Source organism: Scyliorhinus canicula, chromosome 4, assembly GCF_902713615.1.
Source record: "Scyliorhinus canicula chromosome 4, sScyCan1.1, whole genome shotgun sequence".
Taxonomy (NCBI): Eukaryota; Metazoa; Chordata; class Chondrichthyes; order Carcharhiniformes; family Scyliorhinidae; genus Scyliorhinus; species Scyliorhinus canicula.
The window spans coordinates 191,461,578-191,484,844 of record NC_052149.1 but is presented as its reverse complement, the minus strand read 5'-3'; the positions used below and the strand labels follow the sequence as shown (position 1 = coordinate 191,484,844).

General features: G+C 53.1%; 1 protein-coding gene across 3 annotated transcripts in view; it reads right to left on the bottom strand.

The window, feature by feature from the left end:
* The window catches only part of phykpl (5-phosphohydroxy-L-lysine phospho-lyase), a 116,304-nt gene extending 93,037 nt beyond the window's left edge, over positions 1-23,267 (bottom strand). Inside the window, exons 1-2 of one of the 3 annotated variants that reach the window (XM_038795756.1) lie at positions 23,168-23,267; positions 14,472-14,590 (exon numbers count right to left, since the gene is read on the bottom strand). In XM_038795756.1, coding sequence (XP_038651684.1) covers positions 14,472-14,590; positions 23,168-23,226 — 178 coding nt within the window. In that variant the 5' untranslated portion in view covers positions 23,227-23,267. Of the gene's footprint in view, positions 1-14,471; positions 14,591-21,902; positions 21,973-22,094; positions 22,214-23,167 lie in introns of those variants that run through there. The other 2 variants (XM_038795755.1, XM_038795757.1) reach the window with 2 other exon arrangements.

The following is a 23,267-nucleotide window of genomic DNA, read 5'->3' as shown; positions in this document are numbered from 1 at the left end:
CGGAGAGAGAGGGCGAGACTTCAGTAAAGAGCGCGGAGAGAGAGGACGAGACTTCAGTAAAGAGCACGGAGAGAGAGGGCAAGACTTCAGTAGAGCGCGGAGAGAAAGAGCGCGAGACTTCAGTAAAGAGAGCGGAGAGAGAGGGCGAGACTTCAGTAAAGAGCGCAGAGAAAGAGGGCGAGACTTCAGTAAAGAGCGTAGAATGAGAGGGCGAGACTTCAGTAAAGAGCACGGAGAGAGAGAGGGCGAGACTTCAGTAAAGAGCGCTCTCGGGTAAGGCAGCTGTTTATTTGTTTCAAGAAAAAAAAAATGGTAATGTGATGTCACAGGAGACTGTAACCTGATTGGCTGAAAGTCAGACTGGGCTAAATTTGAATATCTGGAGTTACTGATTTAAATACTAGTTTTGATTTGACTTAGATTACCATTTTTAAGTTAGAACATAGAACAGTACAGCACAGAACAGGCCCTCCGGCCCTCGATGTTGTGCCGAGCAATGATCACCCTACTCAAGTCAACGTATCCACCCTATACCAGTAACCCAACAATTTAAATTAATATTTTTAATTTGATTTAAATTGCTTTTTAAATTTCAATTAAATAGTTATTTTTAAAATTGTTGTCAGATCAAGAGGGATAAATACTCAGTTTAAAAAAAAAATCTAATAGTACACAGGGATTGGAATTAATCTGACACAAAAATATCTTTCTAAAGTTTAATTTCAAAGCTTTAATTTAAAGGAATAATCCAAGGCAGGACAGCTCCAAGGCGTGGTCTGCTCCTCTTGCTCCATGTAGCAGGCTAGTGACAGTTCCAGTCCCCAGGGTCAGCATGTGTGCAGGAAGTGTCTCCAGTTGCAGCCCCTGGAAGCTCGAGTTTCAGAGCTGGAGCAGCGGCTGGAGACACTGTGGAGCATCCGTGAGTCGGAGAGTACCATGGATAGCACGTTTAGAGAGGTGGTCACACCGCAGGCTCAGATTCCGCAGGCAGGAAAGGAATGGGTGACCACCAGACAGAACAAGAGAGCAAGGAAGGTAGTGCAGGAATCTCCTCCTGTGGCCATTCCGCTGCAGAACAGATATACCGTTTTGGATACTGTTCAGGGGAATGGCCTCTCAGGGGAAAACAGTAACAGCTAAACTCATGGCACCATGGTTAGTTCTGCTGCAGAGGGGAGAGGTGATAAGTGTAACAGTGCAATAGTTATAGGGGATTCAATTGTAAGGGCAATAGACAGGCGTTTCTGTGACCGCAAACGAGACTCCAGGATGGTATGTTGCCTCCCTGGTGCTAGGGTCAAGGATGTCTCGGAGCAGGTACAGGACATTCTGGAGGGGGAGGGTGAACAGCCAGTGGCCGTGGTACACATCAGTACAAACGACATAGGTAAAAAAAGGGATGAGGTCCTAAAAGCAGAATACAGGTAGCTAGGAAGGAAGTTAAGAAATCGGAACTCAAAGGTAGTGATCGCAGGATTATTATCGGTGCCTCGGCTAGTCAGAGTAGAAATGACAGGATATATGGGATGAATACGTGGCTGAAGGGATGGTGTGAGGAGGAGGATTTCAGATTCCTGGGGCATTGGGACCGGTTCTGGGGGAGGTGGGACCTGTACAAACTGGACGGGTTACACCTGGGCAGGACTGGAACTGATGTCCGAGGGGGGCTATTTGCTAGAGCGGTTGGGGAGTGTTTAAACTAATGTGGCAGAGGGATGGGAACCAATGCAGGAAGTCGGAAGGTAGTAAAACAGGGACAGAAACAAAAGACAGTAAGGGGGAAAGTGTAAGGCAGAGAGGCCATAGTCAAAAATCAAAAAGGGCGACAGTACAAGGTACAGTGACTGAGGGAATCTCAGTGAATAGGCCCAGTAATACTAAAAGGAATAAAACAGGAAGTAAAAACATAAATGGAAAGCAGCGCGGCAGATTGTTACATGAAGATATGGGTTCAACGACTCGGAAAATTAGGAGAAAAGTTAAGAGGAAAATAACTTACGAGAGGTTACTGATCAAGGTGTTAAGATTCAAAACAGAGGCATAAAGGCCAACATAAGTGAATGCTCGTAGTATTTGGAATAAGATAAATGAATTGATGTTGCAAATCATCGTGAATGACTATGATTTAATGGTCATTACTGAAACATGGTTAAAGGATGGTCACGACTGGGAGTTAAATATCCAAGGGTATCAAACTATATGGAAGGACAGAGTGGATGGTAAAGGAGGTGGTGTAGCTCTGTTATTTGAGGATGACATCCGGGCAATAGTAAGGGATGACATCGGTGCTATGGAGGATAAGGTTGAATCTATTTGGGTGGAAATCAGGAATAGTAAGGCGAAAAAGTCACTGATAGGAGCAGTCTATAGGCCACCAAATAGTAACATTATGGTGGGGCAGGCAATAAACAAAGAAATAACGGATGCATGTAGAAATGGTACAGCAGTTATCATGGGGGATTTTAATCTACATGTCAATTGGTTTAACCAGGTCGGTCAAGGCAGCCTTGAGGGGGAGTTTATAGAATGTATCCGTGATAGTTTCCTAGAACAGTATGTAATGGAACCTACAAGGGAACAAGCGGTCCTAGATCTGGTCCTGTGTAATGAGACAGGATTGATTAATGATCTCATAGTTAGGGATCCTCTCGGAAGGAGCGATCACAATATTGTGGCATTTAAAATACAGATGGAGGGTGAGAATGTAAAATCAAACACTAGTGTTTTGTGCTTAAACAAAGGAGATTACAATGGGATGAGAGAAGAGCTAGCTCAGGTAGACTAAGAGCAAAGACTTTATGGTGGAACAGTTGAGGAACAGTGGAGAACCTTCCAAGCAATTTTTCACAGTGCTCAGCAAAGGTTTATACCAACAAAAAGGAAGGATGGTAGAAAGAGGGAAAATCGACCGTGGATATCGAAGGAAACAAGGGAGAGTATCAAATTGAAAGAAAAAGCATACAAAGAGGCAAAGATTAGTGGGAGACTAGAGGACTGGGAAATCTTTAGGGGGCAACAGAAAGCTACTAAAAAAGCTATAAAGAAGAGTAAGATAGATCATGAAAGTAAATTTGCTCAGAATATAAAAACAGATAGTAAAAGTTTCTACAAATATATAAAACAAAAAAGAGTGGCTCAGGTAAATATTGGTCCTTTAGAGGATGAGAAGGGAGATTTAACAATGGGAGATGAGGAAATGGCTGAGGAACTGAACAGGTTTATTGGGTCGGTCTTCACAGTGGAAGACACAAATAACATGCCAGTGACTGATGGAAATGAGGCTATGACAGGTGAGGACCTTGAGATGATTGTTATCACTAAGGAGGTAGTGATGGGCAAGCTAATGGGGCTAAAGGTAGGGTCTCTTGGTCCTGATGGAATGCATCGCAGAGTGCTAAAAGAGATGGCTAGGGAAATTGCAAATGTACTAGTGATAATTTACCAAAATTCACTAGACTCTGGGGTGGTCCCGGTGGATTGGAAATTAGCAAATGTGACACCACTGTTTAAAAAAGGAAGTAGGCAGAAAGCGGGTAATTATAGGCCAGTTAGCTTAACTTCGGTAGTAGGGAAGATGCTGGAATCTATCATCAAGGAAGAAATAGCGAGGCATCGGGATGGAAATTGTCCCATTGGGCAGATGCAGCGCGGGTTCATAAAGGGCAGGTCGTGCCTAACTAATTTAGTGGAATTTTTTGAGGACATTACCAGTGCGGTAGATAACGGGGAGCCAATGGATGTGGTATATCTGGATTTCCAGAAAGGTTTTGACAAGATGCCACACAAAAGGTTGCTGCATAAGATAAAGATGAATGGCATTAAGGGTAAAGTAGCAGCATGGATAGAGGATTAGTTAATTAATAGAAAGCAAAGAGTGGGGATTAATGAGTGTTTTTCTGGTTGGCAAACAGTAGCTAGTGGTGTCCCTCAGGGATCAGTGTTGAGCCCACAATTGTTCACAATTTACATAGATGATTTGGAGTTGGGGACCAAGGGCAATGTGTCCAAGTTTGCAGACAACACTAAGGTGAGTGGTAAAGCAAAAAGTGCGGAGGATACCGGAAGTCTGCAGAGGGATTTGGATAGGTTAAGTGAATGGCCTAGGGTCTGGCAGATGGAATACAATGTTGACAAATGTGAGGTTATCCATTGTGGTAGGAATAACAGCAAAAGGGATTATTGTTTAAATGATAAAATATCAAAACATCCTGCTGTGCAGAGAGACCTGGGTGTGCTAGTGCATGAGTCACAAAAAGTTGGTTTACAGGTGCAACAGGTGATTAAGAAGGCAAATGGAGTTTTGTCCTTCATTGCTAGAGGGATGGAGTTTAAGACTAGGGAGGTTATGGTACAATTGTATACGGTGTTAGTGAGGCCACACCTGGAATATTGTGTTCAGTTTTGGTCTCCTCACCTGAGAAAGGACGTACTAGCGCTGGAGGGTGTGCGGGTGAAAGCAGAACTAGGGGACATAGCCTCAAAATAAGGGGAAGTAGATTTAGGACTGAGCTAAGGAGGAACTTCTTCACCCAAAGGGTTGTGAATCTATGGAATTCCTTGTCCAGTGACGTAGTTGAGGCTCCTTCATTAAATGTTTTTAAGTTAAAGATAGATAGTTTTTTGAAGAATAAAGGGATTAAGGGTTATGGTGTTCAGGCCGGAAAGTGGAGCTGAGTCCACAAAAGATCAGTCATGATCTCATTGAATGGCGGAGCAGGCTCGAGGGGCCAGATGGCCTACTCCTGCTCCTAGTTCTTATGTAAATTAAGTCATTTCAGAGACAGGTGAACCAGCTGGCGGTTACGTTGTGCATACATTTAAACTAGCTGATGCACAATTCCTACAACTGGCATTGAGCCCCAATTGGTAACAAACTCATGGTGTTTCTGGTGCACTTCCTGGGTGATAAAGACATCCAATCCAGTTTTGTGTGAGGCCCATTTCCAGAGTTAAACAGTGTTGGGAGATTGTTACCAGATCTTGGAATCAAGAAAGCAAATGGTCTCCATGCCCATTTACTCCTCCAAAGATTTTTCAAAGGACTTGGTCAGGTAGCTTAACATTCAAAGTCGAAGCAATGCTAGAATCCCTTGACAATCTGATTTATTCCGTTTCTTTAATTTGTTCTTTGTCAAACAAACCTCTGGTCGGAATCTTCCCAAAAATGAGCAGAGTGTTGGCTCAGGCGAGAAAACTGACGTGTAGCTCACACCCATATTGAACAACACTGTGTAGTTTAAAAGGACAAATGAGGTTCACACAGTCAGCTGGAGGCCAGGGCCAAAAGACGGCGGCAATGCTAACAACCCCGAAATCGGGGAACCCCAATCTCTGACTAAAATAAAGTGCTCCCCCACAACGGATATCCCCCAAAGGATTAGAGCACACCCCAGGAACAAAGTCCTCTCCCCTGCCTACAACGATGCAAAAATCGGGACACCCAGCCCCTATGCAAACATTATCTTCCCACACCTCCCCATCACATAAACATTGGGGCAACCCATACTGTCCACAGACATCAGAGATCTCCCCTTCCCTCCCCCTCACAGGCATCAGGTCTCTCCCCTTCCCTCCCACCACAAGCATCAGGATTCTCCACTTCCCTCCCCCTCACAGGCATCAGGATTCTCCACTTCCCTCCCCCCACAAGCATCAGAGTTCTCCCCTTCCCTCCCCCTCACAGGCATCCGAGTTCTCCCCTTCCCTCCCCCTCACAGGCATCCGAGTTCTCCCCTTCCCTCCCCCTCACAGGCATCCGAGTTCTCCCCTTCCCTCCCCCTCACAGGCATCCGAGTTCTCCCCTTCCCTCCCCCTCACAGGCATCCGAGTTCTCCCCTTCCCTCCCCCTCACAGGCATCCGAGTTCTCCCCTTCCCTCCCCCTCACAGGCATCAGAGTTCTCCCCTTCCCTCCCCCTCACAGGCATCAAGATTCCCCCCTTCCCTCCCCCTCACAGGCATCAGAGTTCTCCCCTTCCCTCCCCCTCACAGGCATCATGATTCTCCCCTTCCCTCCCACCACAAGCATTGTGGGCGCGATTCTCCGCACCCGTGAAAAATCGCGAAGTTGGCCGTTAAAACGGGCGCGTTTTACGACGGTCGGGAAGGGTCCATTTCCCGACGTATTCACGTCCGGGAAATGGGCTAGGAACGCGACCGCGTCAATCACGTGCGCGATGACGACGGAACGCGACGACGATACGACCACGCCCACGTGACGCTGCCCGACGCCGTAAAAAGGCGTGGGCGAGCACAGAATCTGTCGGCCATGATGTCGGAGCTCAGGAGAGCTGCCCCTCGGTTTGTTGAGGCCGATGACGAGATGCTGCTCGATGTCGTCGAGCAGAGGAGGGGCATCATCTGCCCGCGTAGAGGGCATCGCCAACCTGCCAGCGCTGTGCGCCAGGCCTGGCGTGAGGTGGCTGCTGCCGTTAGTGCTGTGGGGCAGACCCCTCGCTCAGCAGAGCAATGTCGGAAAAAGATGCACGACCTCACCAGGGCTGCCAGGGTAAGTGCCAAGAGGGTGCCCCCGGGTCACAACCATCCCTCCCCCCTTAACTTAATCACCCACCTCCCCCCCTGGCACGAGGGGTGGAGGGGGATTGGGGCAGAGTGAGTTGAGGGTGGTTCACAAAGTTGTCACAGACCCAGCGCTCTGGCCCCCGTGGAGAGATGCAATGGTCTTATTACAACTTGACCCCCAAACTGTGCCAGTATCTGAACGGACTGCTGATACCTGCCATATTGTAATGATCTACCTATGTCCCCTCTCCTAACAGGCCAAGACTGCTCACAACACCCGTGAGCGGCACCAGACTGGAGGGGGTTCGCCCAACCTGCACCCCCTCACCACGTTTGAGCAGAGGGCACTGGACCTTGTTGGGGGGTCTGGCACCCGGGAGGTCGCGCTATGCGAGGTTGGCGGAGCTGCAACAAGTGAGACAATCCTCCATGACAAACACCCCCTCCCCCCTCCCACATCCTCTGTCCCTTCACACACCCTGCCCACTTGGACACCTCCCCCATCCTCTGTCCCTTCACACCCTGCCCATTTGGACACCTCCCCCATCCTCTGTCCCTTCACACACCTTGCCCACTGGGATACCTCCCCCATCCTCTGTCCCTTCACACACCCTGCCCACTTGGACACCTCCCCCATCCTCTGTCCCTTCACACACCCTGCCCACTTGGACACCTCCCCCATCCTCTGACCCTTCACACCCTACCCACTGGGACCGTCCAGCGCCCGGCCGAGCGAATCTAAATAACCCGTTTCATTCTCTTCCCTAGGACGTGATGCCGAACGACCAGGGCCGTCTGCCTCCAGGCGGAGACACACATCTGGCCCCACCTCACCCAGGGCTACACAACATTCGGTGCCCGATCAGCAGGGAGTCCCATCCTCCCCAACAGAATCTGTGGAGCAGGACGCCCAGAGGGCGGCGACACAGCAGGAAACAGAAATGGCCCGCCAACGCCCTGCGGCCTTTCACCTGGACGATGACAAGGAGGAGGCGTCAACCCAAGACGGCCTCGAGCTTGTGGCACAGCTATCTCCCACACCATCCACCATCCCAGAGACACTCACCCCGGCTGGCCTATTTAGTGATGAGGCTCCTGGGTCACAGTCTGGGTCGCACATCACAGCTGAGCAGGTACAGCAGGTGGAGGTCGGAGCAGACGAGGGCCCGGACTGGCGGAGGCCAGGCCAGGCCCAGCATGCAGCTGGCTCCCAGACGTTTTCTGAGTTCCTGGAGTTTCTCAACCCACCCGCACAGCCGATGCCTCAAGAAACCCAGGGAAACAACGACGGGATGAGGGCTGTCTTCCTGGCTCTGCAGACGCTGTTAGAGGAGTCGAACCGCGTCCACGAGCAGGGAGTGGTGCCGCTCATGGCAGCGACCCAGTCTGACACCGCACGGATGGCATCCGCGGTGGAGGCAATGGGTCAGGTTATGCAAGGCGTTGGGGTTAATGTGCACGCGTCATCCTCGGACCTGGACAGGGTTGCGCTCTCACAGGCAGCAATATGCCAGAGCCAAAACGACATTGCCGGCGCCCTGCGGGCCTTGGCCCAGTCTCACCAGATCATGGCACAGTCCCAGCAGTCAACCGCCTGACACATGTGCTGGATGGCGTCGTGCACTCACAGGTTGAGGTCGCACAGTCCCTGGCGGGAATGTCTAACTCCCTGGACTCCGTCTCTGCAAACCTTCGGATCCTGGTCGATACCGTCGCAGGCCTCCAGGACCGGCAGCGCCAGGTGTCGGTGGCGCGACGGGGCACCTTCCCGCTCGCACCTCTGTCCCAAAGTGAGGCCCGGGGGCCACCGGGCTCCCCGAGGGAGGAGGAAGTTTCGGGGCCCGTCCCATTAACTCCATCACGGGACGTCCCGGAATTCTCAGCCTCCCCCCGTCCCATCCCTGGTGCATCGGGTGGGCAGCAGGCAGAGCAGGGTGGCACAACATCACCCGAGACGCCCGCAGAGCAGCCTGGCCCATCAAGGCCAGGTCGCCCCAGGAAACGCTTGGCCAAGGAGAAACGAGTCGAAGGGGGCGATTCGCAGCAGTCCTCCACTCCTGCTGTATCATCTGGGGACTCACGTAGACGTAGTGGTAGGGCCCGTAAGGCAACAAAGTGAGACACAGAGTAAGTTGGCACGGGTGAAGGGCACAGTTTAGTTGTAGGGGCTAAGGCACCTGTAAATGTTTGTTCACATTAAACGCACTGTTCCACCTTACTTGTAATACCGTGTGATTGTTCCACAGCCACAGGAATCGTGATGGTGACTGAGTGTCGCTGGGGTTGACGAGTGGTGAAACTTCGGTGCCGGGTGTGCAGTCCCTGCCCCCCCCCCCCCGCCCCCTTCCACAGCTAGCCCACGCGGGCACGTGATGGAGTGTCCGTGACGAACTCAGCGGCCACCAAGGAGGATGGTTCAGCTATTGCCATGGGTCAGACTCTCTCTAACGATTCTGAGCTCACAGCTCTTCGCAGAGCGGGCTGTCATCATTCCACATGGCACTGATCACACCCGCTGACACAGCCATCAATGTTGTGCCATACCGTCTGGACCCAGTGGTAAGGGTGATGTCGAAGTAGAGCACTGTACACTGAGAAGGGGTGGGGGGTTGTGGTGGTGGCAGTTATGTGTTGACCCTCTGCACGACTAGCGACGCAGGTGGTGGTTTGGTGTTCAGCGGGGACGTCACATGCGACGCGTGAACCGTGCTGCCACCAAGGCGTCGCGTGCCCGCCATCCTCGCCGGGTCCGTCATGCCGCCTCCTGGACATCACCAGCACCTGGGTCGTGTCTGCGTGCTGCGCCCGCCACTCCGCCAGCCTCCTCCTCCTCCTCCTCCTCTGTGCTGGCACCACTGCCACTGGCTTCTCCCTCCGCCTCCTGCAGCAGGTCATCTCCCCTCTGCATCGCGATGTTGTGCAGCGCACAGCAGACCACAACAATGCGAGCGACCCAGTCGGGCTGGTACTGCAGGGCCCCTCCGGAGTGGTCCAGGCACCTGAATCTCATCTTCAGGAGGCCAAGGCAGCGCTCCACCACACCCCTGGTTGCTGCATGGGCCTCATTGTATCGTGTTTCCGCATTGGTCTGAGGCCTCCGTATAGGCGTCATCAGCCAAGACCTCAGCGGATAACCCCTGTCGCCTAGCAACCAGCCCCTCAGCCGGGGGGGACGTCCCTCAAACACCGCAGGGATGAATGACTGCGCCAGTATGTAGGAGTCATACACACTCCCTGGGAACCTTGCACAGACATTCATGGTCCTCATGTGGGGGTCGCATACCACCTGGATATTCATGGAGTATGTCCGTCTCCTGTTTGTGAACATGTCCCTGTCCCCTGCAGGCGGGCGCATGGGGACGTGAACACAATCGATTGCCCCCTGCACTATCGGTATCCCGGCCACTCTGGCAAATCCACGAGCTCGTGAGTCTTGAGTTGCTCGGTCCTCGGGAAAGGTGATGTAGCGGTCCGCGATGGCATAGAGGGCGTCGGTCACATCCCGGATGCACCTGTGCACCGATGACTGGGAGATCCCGGAGAGGTCCCCGTTTGGAGACTGGAAGGAGCCGGTCACATAGAAGTTAAGAGCGACCGTCACCTTGATGGCAACCGGGATCGCGTGTCCTCCTCCCGTTCCACGTGGGGCGAGGTGCGCCACGAGGTGACAGATATGTATCACCGTCCGCCTACTCAGCCGGAGTGTCCTCCTGCAGGTGATGTCCGTCATTGTTAGGAAAGAGACCCGGACACGGTACACCCTCGGCCTTGGTCGTCGCCTCTGGCGCTGTGGCTGCACCCTCACTCTCTCCTCTTCCTCCTCCTCCTCCCCATGCTGCTCGACGACTGGCAACTCCTCAGCCCTTCCCTCTGCTGCTGCAGCTGGCCCTGCATCCACTGCGGGTTGTGGCTGTGGATGCTGCTCCATCTCCAAATGCAGTGCAGCGGCGCCAACCACTGCGCAGAACATAGCCGTTCTGTTCACAGACATTGTGCTAACCTACAGAAGGGTGGTGGGGGCAGAGAAACGGGACATGTTAGACGGAGGTTAGTCGACACCTCGGCAGCCGCCTGCCATGGGATACCTGTGTGTCCCGGTGGCCTGGTCGCGCTGCTGACACGCGGGCAGCCTAACCCCTGGTCACTTTCTGCATCCAACGGGCAGTTAACTACGTCCTCTTCACCGGTGCGTCAGTGGCCTGTGGCCGTAAGCCACAGGGCAACCAGCGGCCGTGTACTCGTGACCGGCACGCCATGGCATGGTGGCAGACATTTTGTAACCGGGGTTGGACGGTTCACTCGCTCACTCTCTCCCTACCCCCCCCACTCCCACTCCCCTCCTCCATCCCCCCCTCCGTCTCCCCCACTCCCCCCCTCCAACTCCCCCACTCCATCACCCCACTCCCCCCCTCCATCCCCCCCTCCGTCTCCCCCACTCCCCCCCTCCATCTCCCCCACTCCATCACCCCACTCCCCCCCTCCATCTCCCCCCCCCCGCTCTGGACCCCCCTCCCGTTCTCGGGGATGCCTTCCCCGTTGTGGCCAGACTCCAGCGGTGCGCTGAGCGGTGCGCTCACCTCCTTGAAGCTGTGGTGTGTTTGACGCCGTGTAAACAGTGCGTGATGACGTCGGGACTTCGGCCCATCCGGGCTGGAGAATAGCAGGGGGCCAAAAACTAGCGATTCTGGTCGTATCGGGGGCGCGTTAGAGGCGTTTGGCGGGAATGGCGACTTGGAGTTTGTGCGGGGTTCGGAGAATAGCGGGAGGGTGTCGGACCAGCGTCGCCGTGAAAATTTGCGCCGCCCGCTCTTCTCCGCCCCGTCGTGAGTGCGGAGAATCGCGCCCCAGGTCTCTCCCCTTCCCTCCCCCTCACAGGCATCAGGATTCTCCCCTTCCCTCCCCCTCACAGGCATCAGGTCTCTCCCCTTCCCTCCCCCTCACAGGCATCAGGATTCTCCCCTTCCCTCCCCCTCACAGGCATCAGGATTCTCCCCTTCCCTCCCCCTCACAGGCATCAGGATTCTCCCCTTCCCTCCCCCTCACAGGCATCAGGATTCTCCCCTTCCCTCCCCCTCACAGGCATCAGAGTTCTCCCCTTCCCTCCCCCTCACAGGAATCAGGATTCTCCCCCCTCCCCCCTCACAGGCATCGGTTCTTTCCTTCCCTCCCCCGTCCCAGGCATCAGGGTTCTCCCCTGCCCTCCATCCAGGCATCAGGGTTCTCATCCCCCCCCCCCCCCCCCCCCCCCCCAGGCATCAGACTGGTCCCTGTCATGATATGCAGACATGCACATAATGAGATACAACAGGCAGCTAATGAATACAGTGAACAGGACATAACCAATCAGCAAGCAGAACACTTGGGTGTGGTTACCCACTATAAAAGGCACGAGGCACTCACACTCCGCCTTTCCACTGGTGACATCTACAGTGTGAGTCAGGGTGTACATATCATATAAGTCCTACAGCACGTGGCTAAGAGCTAGTCTGGTTCAGTCAGACAGATTAATCACACTGGGTTAGCAGAGAGTCGAACTCGCAGAGGATTGAGCTAACTGTGTGACAGGTTCAATAAATCATACTGAACTAACTTCAAGGTGTGGAGTATCTCTCAGGGAAAGTTGCATCCAGTTGCAGCCCATGTTATCTTACTGTGCTCAACATAGAACACATAGGCACAGTTCTTAGGATCAGGGGCCAATCATTTAGGGCTGTGATGTGGCGGTATTTGTTCAATGAAAGCGTTGTGAATCTTTGGAATGCTATAGCAGAGGATTGTGGATGCTTCATCATTGAATGTATTTAAGGGCTGAGATAGAGAGAGTTTGGGGGCCTGAAGGAATCAAATGATAAGGGGAGAGGGCAGGAAAGTGGACTTGAAGCCAAATATCAACCATGATTGGACCGAATGTTCATCAATGAAAAGGGCTTTGTGATTCTTGGGTCGGGTGTGTAGACAGTCTGGGTCATGCTGACATTGAAAAGGAGGAGATCGTAGGTCTTTTAAAAGACATTGAGGTAGATAACTCTCCTGGGCCGGATGGGATTTACCCCAGAATACTGAGGGAAGCAAGGGAAGACATTGCTGGGGCCTTAACTGACATCTTTGTATCCTCATTGACTACAGATGAGATCCCAGAGGACTGGAGAATGGCTAATGTGGTACCGCAGTTTAAGAAAGGTAGCGGGGGGGGGGGCGGTATGTGGTGCAGTGTTAGCACTGGGACTGCGGCGCTGAGGACCTGGGTTTGAATCCCGGCCCTGGTCACTGTCTGTGTGGAGTTTGCACATTCTCCCCATGTCTGCATGGGTTTTACCCCCACAACCCTGTGTTGGTTAGGTGGATTGGCCACGCTAAATTGGCCCTTAATTGGAAAAGAAAAATAATTGGCTACTCTAAATTTATTTTTAAAAAAGGAGGCAGGGATAATCCTGGAAAATAAAGGCCGGTGAGCCTCACGTCGATAGTAGGTAAATTATTGGAGTGAATTCTCAGAGATTGGATTTGTACCCAATTGGAAACAAATGGACTCATTAGCGATAGGCATCATGGTTTTGTGAAGGGGAGGTTGTGCCTCACTAACTTGATCAAGTTTTTTGAGGAGGTGACAAAGATGATTGATGAGGGGAGGGCGGTGGGTGTTGTTTACATGGATTTCAGTAAGGTGCCTCATGGCAGACTGATACAAAAGGTGAAGTCACACAGGATCAGAAATGAGGTGGCAAGATGGATAGAGAACTGGCTCGATCACAGAAAGCAAAGGGTAGCAGTACAAGGATGTTTTTCTGAATGGAAGATTGTGACAAGTGGCGTTTCACAGCGATCGGTGCTGGGGCCTCTGTTGTTTGTAGTATACATAAATGATTTGGAGGAAAATGTAGCTGGTCTGTTAGTAAGTTCGGGGATAACACCAACGTTGGTGGAGTGGCAGATAGTGTTGGGGACTGTCAGAGGATAAAGCATGGCTTAGATAGGTTAAAGACTTGGACAGAGAAATGGCAAATGGAGTTTAATCCAGACAAATGCGAGGAAATGCATTTTGTTAGGTCTAACACGGAAGGGAAATATACCGTAAATGGCAAAACTCTTAGGAATACAGAAAGTCAGAGAGGTCTGGCCGTGCAGGTCCACAGATCTTTGAAAGTGGCAACACAAGTGGACAAGTTAGTCAAGAAAGCATACGGAATGCTTGCCTTCATTGGACGGGGCATCGAGTATAAAAACTGGGAAGTCATGCTGCAGTTGTATAGAAACTTGGTACGGCCGCACTTGGAATATTGTGCACAATTCTGGTCGCCATACTACCAGAAGGCTGTGGAGGCTTTGGAGAGGGTGCAGAGGAGGTTTACCAGGATGTTGCCCTGGTCTGCAGGGTGTTAGCTTTGCAGAGAAGCTGAATAGACTCTGACTGTTTTCATTAGAGCGACAGAGGTTGAGGGGTGACCTGATAGAGGTCTACAAGATTATGAGGGGCATAGAGTGGATGGGCAGGCACTCTATCCCAGGGTGGAGGGTCATTCACTAGGTGGCATAGATTTAAAGTCTGTGAGGTAAACTTCAGAGGAGACGTGCGAGGCAGGTTGTTTGCTCAGAGGGTGGAGAGTGTCTGGAACATGTTGCCAGGGGAGGTTGTGGAAGAAGATACATTAACGGCATCTTGACAAATACAGGGTTGGATGGGTATTGAGGGATACAGCACAAGGAAGTGCTGAGGGTTTTGGCCAAGAGTGGTATCATGACCGGTATAGGCTTGGAGGGCTGAAGGGCCTATTCCTGTGCTCTATTGGTCTTTGTTCTTTGAAAGGTGGATCAGTCTCAGTGGACCACATGGTACTCTCCTGCTCCTATTCCTTATGTATGTTCCTAGTTAGTGGTTCCCCCAGCAATAAAATGTTACTCAGCTTCTCTAAAGTTGTGCAATTTTTGTCACCTGTTCAAATGATTTTCTTACCATGAGCAACATTGTTAACACAGTCCAAATATCTTCTTTCCTTTTCATCAAACATATATTGCCCCTGAGCTCTGACAATCTTGATGGGATCATCTGGGAAAAAAAGCTTGGAAGAAGATCTGCAAATAAAAGCACAGAGATCACGATGTGATGAAATAATTTATAGATGTCTGATACTGATATTCTTTTAACCTTTGGTTTACTAATGTTATTTTTTTAGTGGATAGTAAACCAGAATGAGATTTTAGAATATATTGCTGTCATTTGAAATAAAATGGGCAAAATCACATTGAATAAGCCCAAGTTCTGTTCCATTGTCCACATGTTAAAAGTGTGCGATGAAGCGACAAGAGTGTCAAATCAAAAAACAAAGAACTTTATAGACGGAACAGTACAACTGCTACTCAGATCTAGTTCCCTCGATTCCCAAACTTACTCTGATGATGCCCTTACTGTCAGCTCTGAGTCTAGGCTCTCGATAGGCTGAGGTACTCCGTCCCCGTAAGCTCCAGGTGGGTTACGTGGCCCGTGCAGACTCGCCCCCTTAAAGAGGCCTGGCCAGGGCAGCACAGTGGCACAGTGGTTAGCATTGCTGCCTATGGCGCTGAGGACCCAGGTTCGAATCCGGGCTCTGGGTCACTGTCCGTATGGAGTTTGCACATTCTCCCCGTGTCTGCGTGGGTTTCGCCCCCACAACTCAAAAGATGTGCAGGATAGGTGGATTGGCCATGTTAAATTGCCCCTTAATTGGAAAAAATAATTGGGTACTCTAAATTTATATTTTAAAAAAGAGGCCAGGTCACCACACCACAATACAGGATTTCCAATTTGTTGCCTGTTTCCGAGTACTGAATACGTGTATCTCCTGAATTATAGGCCCATATTTGAGGAGAATGGGGCATTTATCCAGAGCTTCAATCCACAACAGTACTTTTCACGGACTTCCGGTTGCGGCTATGACCAGCTAAGTCGCACGTTTGGCTGCTCCTGCTACAAAGGTGTTTTCGGGCCGATTGGAGGGCCCCAACGGCGCTGTAAGGACAAATCCCGGTGGGGGAAGGCTCCCTGAAGAGAACCAGACCAACTTTATGGTCGGTACCCGGAGTGGGGTGGTAAAGAAAGCAACAGCAGCTCCCAAAAAAAAGCGGGGGAAGAAGACCAAAATGGCGGCCGGTGGAGCACCCGAGGAATGGAGGAAATGGGCGGAGGAGCAGCAGGCCGCTCTCCTGCGCTTCTTTACGGAGCTGAAAATGGAGCTCTTGGAGTCAATGAATGCGACGACCACCAGGCTGATGGGAGCCCAGGCGACCCAAGAGGCGTCGATTCGGGAGCTGCAACAGGAGATGACTGTGAGGGAGGAGGAGGCCACGGTCCTCGTGGGAAAGGTAGAGGTGCACGAGGCACTCCACCTGAAATGGCAGAGCCGTTTTGAGGAGCTGGATACCCGAATGAGGCGGAAGAACCTGAGGATCTTGGGCCTGGCAGAAGGCCTGGAGGGGTCAGACCTCCCGGGATATGTAGCAGAAATGCTGAGCTCCCTGATGGGGGCAGGGGCCGTCCCTTCGCCCCTGGAGCTGGAAGAGGCCTACAGGGTCATGGCTAGGAGGCCAAGAGCAAATGAGCCCCCGAGGGCGGTGCTGGTGCGGTTCCAGCGACTCAGCGACCGTGAGAGAGTGCTGGAGTGGGCCAAGAGGGAAAGGAGCAGCAAGTGGGAGAATTCGACGGTGAGGGTCTACCAGGACTGGAGTGCGGAGGTGGCAAAGCGGCGGGCCCGGTACAACCGGACGAAGGCGGTGCTACATGCAAAACGGATCAGGTTCGGAATGCTGCAGCCAGCGCGCTTGTGGGTCACCTACAGGAACCAACACCACTATTTTGAGTCCCCAGAGGAGGCGTGGGCCTTTGTACAGGAAGAGAAACTGGACTCGAATTAGACCCAGGGGATACTTGGCGGCCGTAGCCGCTCGGGTACTTTCAGCTGAATTCTTTGTTTGGATTTTGAACTCTTGCTGTGGTTTTTCTTCTGATGTTTTTTCCCCCTTTGCCAACTTCCCTTAGTTATTGTTATTGTGGTTATTCATGGTTATTTATGGTTATTTATGCTGTTTGGTAGAGGGCGACTGTTAAGTACATTGTTATTTGTTATTTATCTGTTATTTATAATGTTAAGTTGGGGAGGTGGGACGGGGGGAGAGCAGATCGGGGATATGGGCTCCTAGGGGGGGTTCTTTTACAGGCATGGACGGGGACGGGGGTGGAACTGAAGATGGCGGGGTGGGGTGTGGCAGGGCGAAAGCGCGGGCTTTCCTCTGTTTTCCCGCGCGCGGGGCAGAGGAGGGGGGAGGGGAGGAGTGCGGGGCGTGGCTAGCAATGGCGACCTTTCCCGCGCTGGAGCGGGGCCAGGGAGGAGTGGCAAGGGGGGGGGAGGCCCCCCCCCCGAGCCGGGGGGAGTCGGAGTGGGGCAGGAGCAGCCGGGTCAGCGTGAACCAGCTGACTTACGGGAGTACGATGGAGGGTACATCGCGGCTAGGAGGGGTCCTAGCCTGGGGGGGGGGGGGGGGGGGGGTTAGGGAGGGACACCGGGTTGCTGCTGAAAAGACCGGAAACGGGAAGTGGAGGACTGGAGAGGTGGGGGGAGGGGGACATCGCCATGGGGAGCGGGTCAGAAGGGGAGGGTCGACCCCGGGCGAGCAGGGAACAGGACATGGCTAATCGGCAGGGGAAGGGGGCGGGTCGTCCCGCGACCCGGCTGATCACTTGGAACGTGAGGGGGTTGAATGGGCCGGTCAAGAGATCAAGGGTATTCTCACACCTGAAGGGACTGAAGGCTGATGTAGCAATGTTACAGGAGACCCATTTGAAGGTAGTGGACCAGGTTCGCCTGAGAAGGGGGTGGGTGGGACAGGTGTTCCACTCTGGATTGGACGCAAAGAACCGGGGGGTGGCGATTCTGGTGGGAAAGAGGGTGTCGTTCGTGGCGGAGGAGGTGGTGGCGGATAAGGAGGGTAGGTATGTGATGGTGAAGGGTAAGCTGCAGGGGGAGAAAGTGGTGATGGTCAACGTATATGCCCCGAACTGGGATGACGCGGGTTTTATGAGGCGCCTATTGGGCCTCATTCCGGGACTGGAGGCAGGGGGCTTGATCATGGGGGGGGACTTTAACACAGTGCTGGACCCCGGGCTAGACAGATCGAGCGCAAGGACCAATAGGAGGCCGGCAGCGGCAGAAGTGCTGAGGGGGTACATGGAGCAGATGGGAGGAGTAGACCCATGGAGGTTTGGTAGGCCGAGGGCGAGGGAGTATTCCTTTTTCTCCCACGTCCATAGAGTGTACTCCAGAATCGATTTCTTCGTGTTGAGCAGGGGGCTGATCCCGAGGGTACGGGAAGCTGAGTACTCGGCCATTGCGATCTCTGATCATGCACCGCATTGGGTGGATGTGGAAATGGGGGAGGCGCGGGACCAGCGCCCGCTGTGGCGGCTGGATGTGGGGCTGTTAGCGGACGACGAGGTGTGTAAAAGGGTCCGGAAGAGCATTGAGAGCTATCTGGACTTGAATGACACGGGTGAGGTGCAGGTGGGGATGGTCTGGGAGGCCCTGAAGGCAGTGATCAGGGGAGAGCTGATCTCCATAAGGGCGCATAGAGAAAGAAAGGAGAGGCAGGAGAGGGAGAGGCTGGTGGGGGAGCTATTGGAAGTGGATAGGAGATATGCGGAGGCACCAGAGGAGGGGCTGCTGGAAGAACGGCGCAGCCTGCAGGTCAAGTTCGACCTGCTGACCACCAGGAAGGCAGAGATGCAGTGGAGAAGGGCACAGGGCGCGGTCTATGAGTATGGGGAAAAGGCGAGCAGGATGCTGGCACACCAGCTTCGCAAACGAGATGCGGCTAGGGAGATTGGGGGAGTGAAGGAGAGGGGCGGGAAGGTAGTGCAGAAGGGGCAAGAAGTGAACGGGGTCTTCAGGGATTTTTACAAGGAGTTGTATCGGTCTGAGCCGCCGACAAGGAGAGGGGGAATGGAGGACTTCCTAAACAAATTGAGGTTCCCAAGGGTCCAGGAGGGGCTGGTAGAAGGGCTGGGGGCGCCAATAGGGCTAGAGGAGCTAGTCAAGGGAATAGGTCAGATGCAAGCGGGGAAGGCGCCGGGGCCAGATGGGTTCCCGGTGGAATTCTATAAGAAAAATGTGGACTTGGTGGGACCGGTACTGGTACGAGCCCTTAATGAGGCGCGAGAGGGGGGGGTTCTGCCCCCGACAATGTCGCAGGCTCTGATCTCCCTGATATTGAAGCGGGATAAAGACCCCGTGCAGTGCGGGTCCTACAGGCCTATCTCGCTTCTGAACGTGGATGCCAAGTTGCTGGCAAAGATCCTGGCAGCTAGAATAGAGGATTGTGTGCCAGGGGTAATCCATGAGGACCAGACGGGGTTCGTGAAGGGGCGGCAGCTCAACACGAACGTGCGGAGATTGCTGAATGTAATTATGATGCCGGCAGTGGAGGGGGAGGCTGAGATAGTGGTAGCGCTGGACGCGGAGAAGGCATTCGATAGGGTGGAGTGGGAGTACCTGTGGGAGACGTTGAAACGGTTTGGGTTTGGGGAAGGGTTTATTAAGTGGGTGAAGTTGCTCTACTCGGCCCCGACGGCGAGTGTAGTGACAAACGGGAGGAGGTCGGAGTATTTCGGGCTCCACCGAGGGACCAGGCAGGGATGTCCCCTATCCCCCCTACTTTTCGCACTGGCGATTGAACCGTTGGCGATGGCACTGAGGGGTTCAGGGGGGTGGAGAGGACTGACTAGGGGAGGGGAGGAACATCGAGTATCGCTGTATGCGGATGATCTACTGCTGTACGTGGCAGACCCAGAAGGGGGAATGCCAGAGATAATGGAACTATTAGCAGAGTTTGGGGACTTTTCGGGGTACAAATTAAATTTGGGCAAAAGCGAGGTTTTTGTGATACACCCGGGGGACCAGGGAGAGGGTATTGGGAGACTCCCCTTCAAGCGAGCAGGAAAGAGCTTTAGGTACTTAGGGGTGCAGGTGGCAAGGAACTGGGGGACCCTCCACAAGTTGAACTTTTCCAGGCTGGTGGAACAGATGGAGGAGGAGTTTAAGAGGTGGGACATGGTACCGTTGTCGCTGGCGGGGAGGGTGCAGTCAATCAAAATGACGGTCCTCCCAAGGTTCTTGTTTTTATTTCAGTGCTTGCCCATCTTCCTCCCTAGGGCCTTCTTCAAAAAGGTGACGAGTAGCATCATGAGCTACGTGTGGGCGCATGGCACCCCAAGGGTGAGGAGGGTCTTTTTGGAGCGGAGTAGGGTCAGTGGAGGGCTGGCACTGCCCAATCTCTCGGGGTACTACTGGGCGGCAAATGTGTCAATGGTGCGCAAGTGGATGATGGAAGGGGAGGGGGCAGTTTGGAAACGAATGGAGAGGGCGTCCTGTGGCAACACAAGCCTGGGGGCCCTAGTAACGGCACCATGGCCGCTCCCCCCCACGAGGTACACCACGAGCCCGGTGGTGGCGGCCACCCTCAAGATATGGGGGCAGTGGAGGCGACATAGGGGTGAAATGGGAGGTCTGTTGGCGGCGCCAATAAGAGGGAACCATAGATTCATCCCGGGGAACATCGACGGGGGATTTCAGAGCTGGTACAGGGTGGGCATACGGCAGCTGAAGGACCTGTTTATAGAGGGGAGGTTTGCGAGCCTGGGAGGGCTGGAGGAGAAGTTTGAGCTCCCCCCGGGAAACATGTTCAGATATTTACAAGTGAAGGCATTTGCTAGGCGGCAGGTGGAGGGGTTTCCCCTGCTCCCCAGTAAGGGGGCGAGTGATAGGGTGCTCTCGGGGGTCTGGGTCGGAGGGGGGAAGATATCAGACATCTACAAGATAATGCAGGAGGCGGAAGCAGCATCGGGGGAGGAGCTGAAAGCCAAGTGGGAAGGGGAGCTGGGAGAGCAGATAGAAGACGGGACGTGGGCGGATGCACTGGAGAAGGTCAACTCTTCCTCCTCGTGTGTGAGACTGAGCCTCATTCAATTTAAGGTGCTGCATAGAGCTCACATGACGGGGACAAGGATGAGCCGGTTCTTTGGGGGTGAGGACAGGTGTGTCAGATGTCTGGGAAGCCCAGCGAACCATGTGCATATGTTCTGGGCATGTCCGGTGCTGGAAGGGTTCTGGAAGGGGGTGGCAAGGACGGTGTCGAAGGTGGTGGGGTCCAGGGTCAAACCAGGATGGGGGCTTGCGATCTTTGGGGTCGGGGTAGAACCGGGGGTACAGGAGGCTAGGGAGGCCGGAATACTGGCCTTTGCGTCCCTAGTGGCTCGACGAAGGATATTAATTCAATGGAAGGACGCGAGGCCTCCAAGCGTTGAAACTTGGATTAACGATATGGCTAGCTATATTCAGCTAGAAAGGATCAAATTTGCCCTGAGAGGGTCGGTACAGGGATTCGCCAGGCGGTGGCAACCTTTCCTTGACTTTTTAGATCAGAGATAGACGTTCGGGGTCGTGGCAGCAGCAACCCGGGGAGGGGGGGGGGGGGAGGGAGGGGGGGAGGGGGAGGGGGGGGGGCAGCAAGGGTCGTGGGGGGACACGCACGACTGTAACGCGGGCAAGCCTGCTCGCTGCTCATGTCTGAAACTGTAGGCTGCCTTGGTTGTTAAGGTTGCCTGGGGGGGGGGGGGGGGGGGGGGGGGGGAGGACTGGTGCGCGCGAGAGGGCGGGCGAGGGAGGGACATTTGCCTAGAGGGATTGTGTTGTAAATAATTTAAAAATTAGTAGGGGTAAATGTCTGTATGGAAAAACTCTTTCAATAAAAATTATTTAAAAAAAAAACAGTACTTTTCACAGTAATTTCATTGCAGTGTTAATGTAAGCCTACTTGTGACAATGAAGATTATTATTACATAACGACAGAAAACAGGATTCAACAGTGCCACTGAGAGATTATAACCAATTGCAGTTTGCGGGGGAGAGGTGTGTGTGTGCACAGTTTGAGCTTTTTATTTGCAATCTCAAACATGCACTAAATTTGTTCAATTTTGTCACATTCAAGTCAACATTCAGACCTGGGCTGAGAAGCGAAGCAAGTAACGTTTGTGTCATAGAAATGCTGGGTAATGATCATCTCCAATAAGAGAAATTCTAAACATCTCCCTTGGAACAATGGCATTACCCTCAACATCCTTGGGTGACCATTACCCAGAAACTTAACTGGGAAAACCACATAACTACTGTGGCGACAGAAGTAGGCCAGAGGTTGGGGATTCTGCTCATCTCCCGACTGCCAAAGTCTTTCTGCAAACTGCCAGGCACAAGCCAGGCCAGTGACAAGGTCAAGCGCAGCTTTAACAGCAGTCACCACTAGGCCGAAACTATCCCTGACACCCACTCAATATCTAACCGTTAGATACACTTGTCACGCTTACAGGCAAAGCTTCAATATCAGATAAACAACTCCCTGGAAATCCTTCCCATCCAGGTCGGGAACTCCTGATCGGTTCCCCTACGCGGTGTTTATACTTTCAATTCTGCAGGGTCACTGTCACACTTATACCCAGGCGCTGCACCCACACGCTGCAGAGTGAGCATTCTCCCGTCCCACTGACTTTCAGACTTACGCAATGAACTTCTTCCGAAGAGTTAAGGTTTCCCTTTTGTTGTAGAGTTCAGATGCCATATTGTGTGGCAACCTGTTCCGAAACTGCTCCCTGCCCCGTAGGTAACGCAATGCAGCTCCTCCCCCCTCACTCACTCACCCACCCACTCTGCCTCCGCCAGCGTGTCTGCTCATCAGGATCAGAGGGAGGAGAAACAATCCAGAGACAGCCTGTACCCGAGCTCACAGGGGGTATCTGTGCCCGAGCTCTGTGGGCACAGGGGTATCTGTACCCGAGCTCTGTGGGCACAGGGGGTATCTGTAACCGAGCTCTGTGGGCACAGGGGTATCTGTACCCGAGCTCTGTGGGCACAGGGGTATCTGTACCCGAGCTCTGTAGGCACAGGGGGTATCTGTACCCGAGCTCTGTGGGCACAGGGGGTATCTGTACCTGAGCTCTGTAGGCACAGGGGGTATCTGTATCCAAGCCCTGTGGGCATGGGAGGTATCTGTACCCGAGCTCTGTGGGCACAGGGTGTATCTGTCCCTGAGCTCTGTGGGTACAGTTGGTATCTGTACACGAGCTCTGTGGGCACAGGGGGTATCTGTACCCGAGCTCTGTGGGCACAGGGAGTATCTGTACCCGAGCTCTGTGGGCACAGGGGGTATCTGTACCTGAGCTCTGTAGGCACAGGGGTGTATCTGTACCTGAGCTCTGTAGGCACAGGGGTGTATCTGTACCCGAGCTCTGTGGGCACAGGGGGTATCTGTACCCAAGCCCTGTGGGCATGGGAGGTATCTGTACCTGAGCTCTGTGGGCACAGGGGTGTATCTGTACCTGAGCTCTGTAGGCACAGGGGTGTATCTGTACCTGAGCTCTGTGGGCACAGGGGGTATCTGTATCCATGCCCACAGCGCATCAGATAAACAACTCCCTGGAAATCCTTCCCATCCAGGTCGGGAACTCCTGATCTGTTCCCCTACGCGGTGTTTATACTTTAAATTCTTCAGGGTCACTGTCACACTTATACCCAGGCGCTGCACCCACACGCTGCAGAGTGAGCATTCTCCCGTCCCACTGACTTTCAGACTTACGCAATGAACTTCTTCCGAAGAGTTAAGGTTTCCCTTTTGTTGTAGAGTTCAGATGCCATATTGTGTGGAAACCTGTTCCGAAACTGCCCCCTGCCCCGTA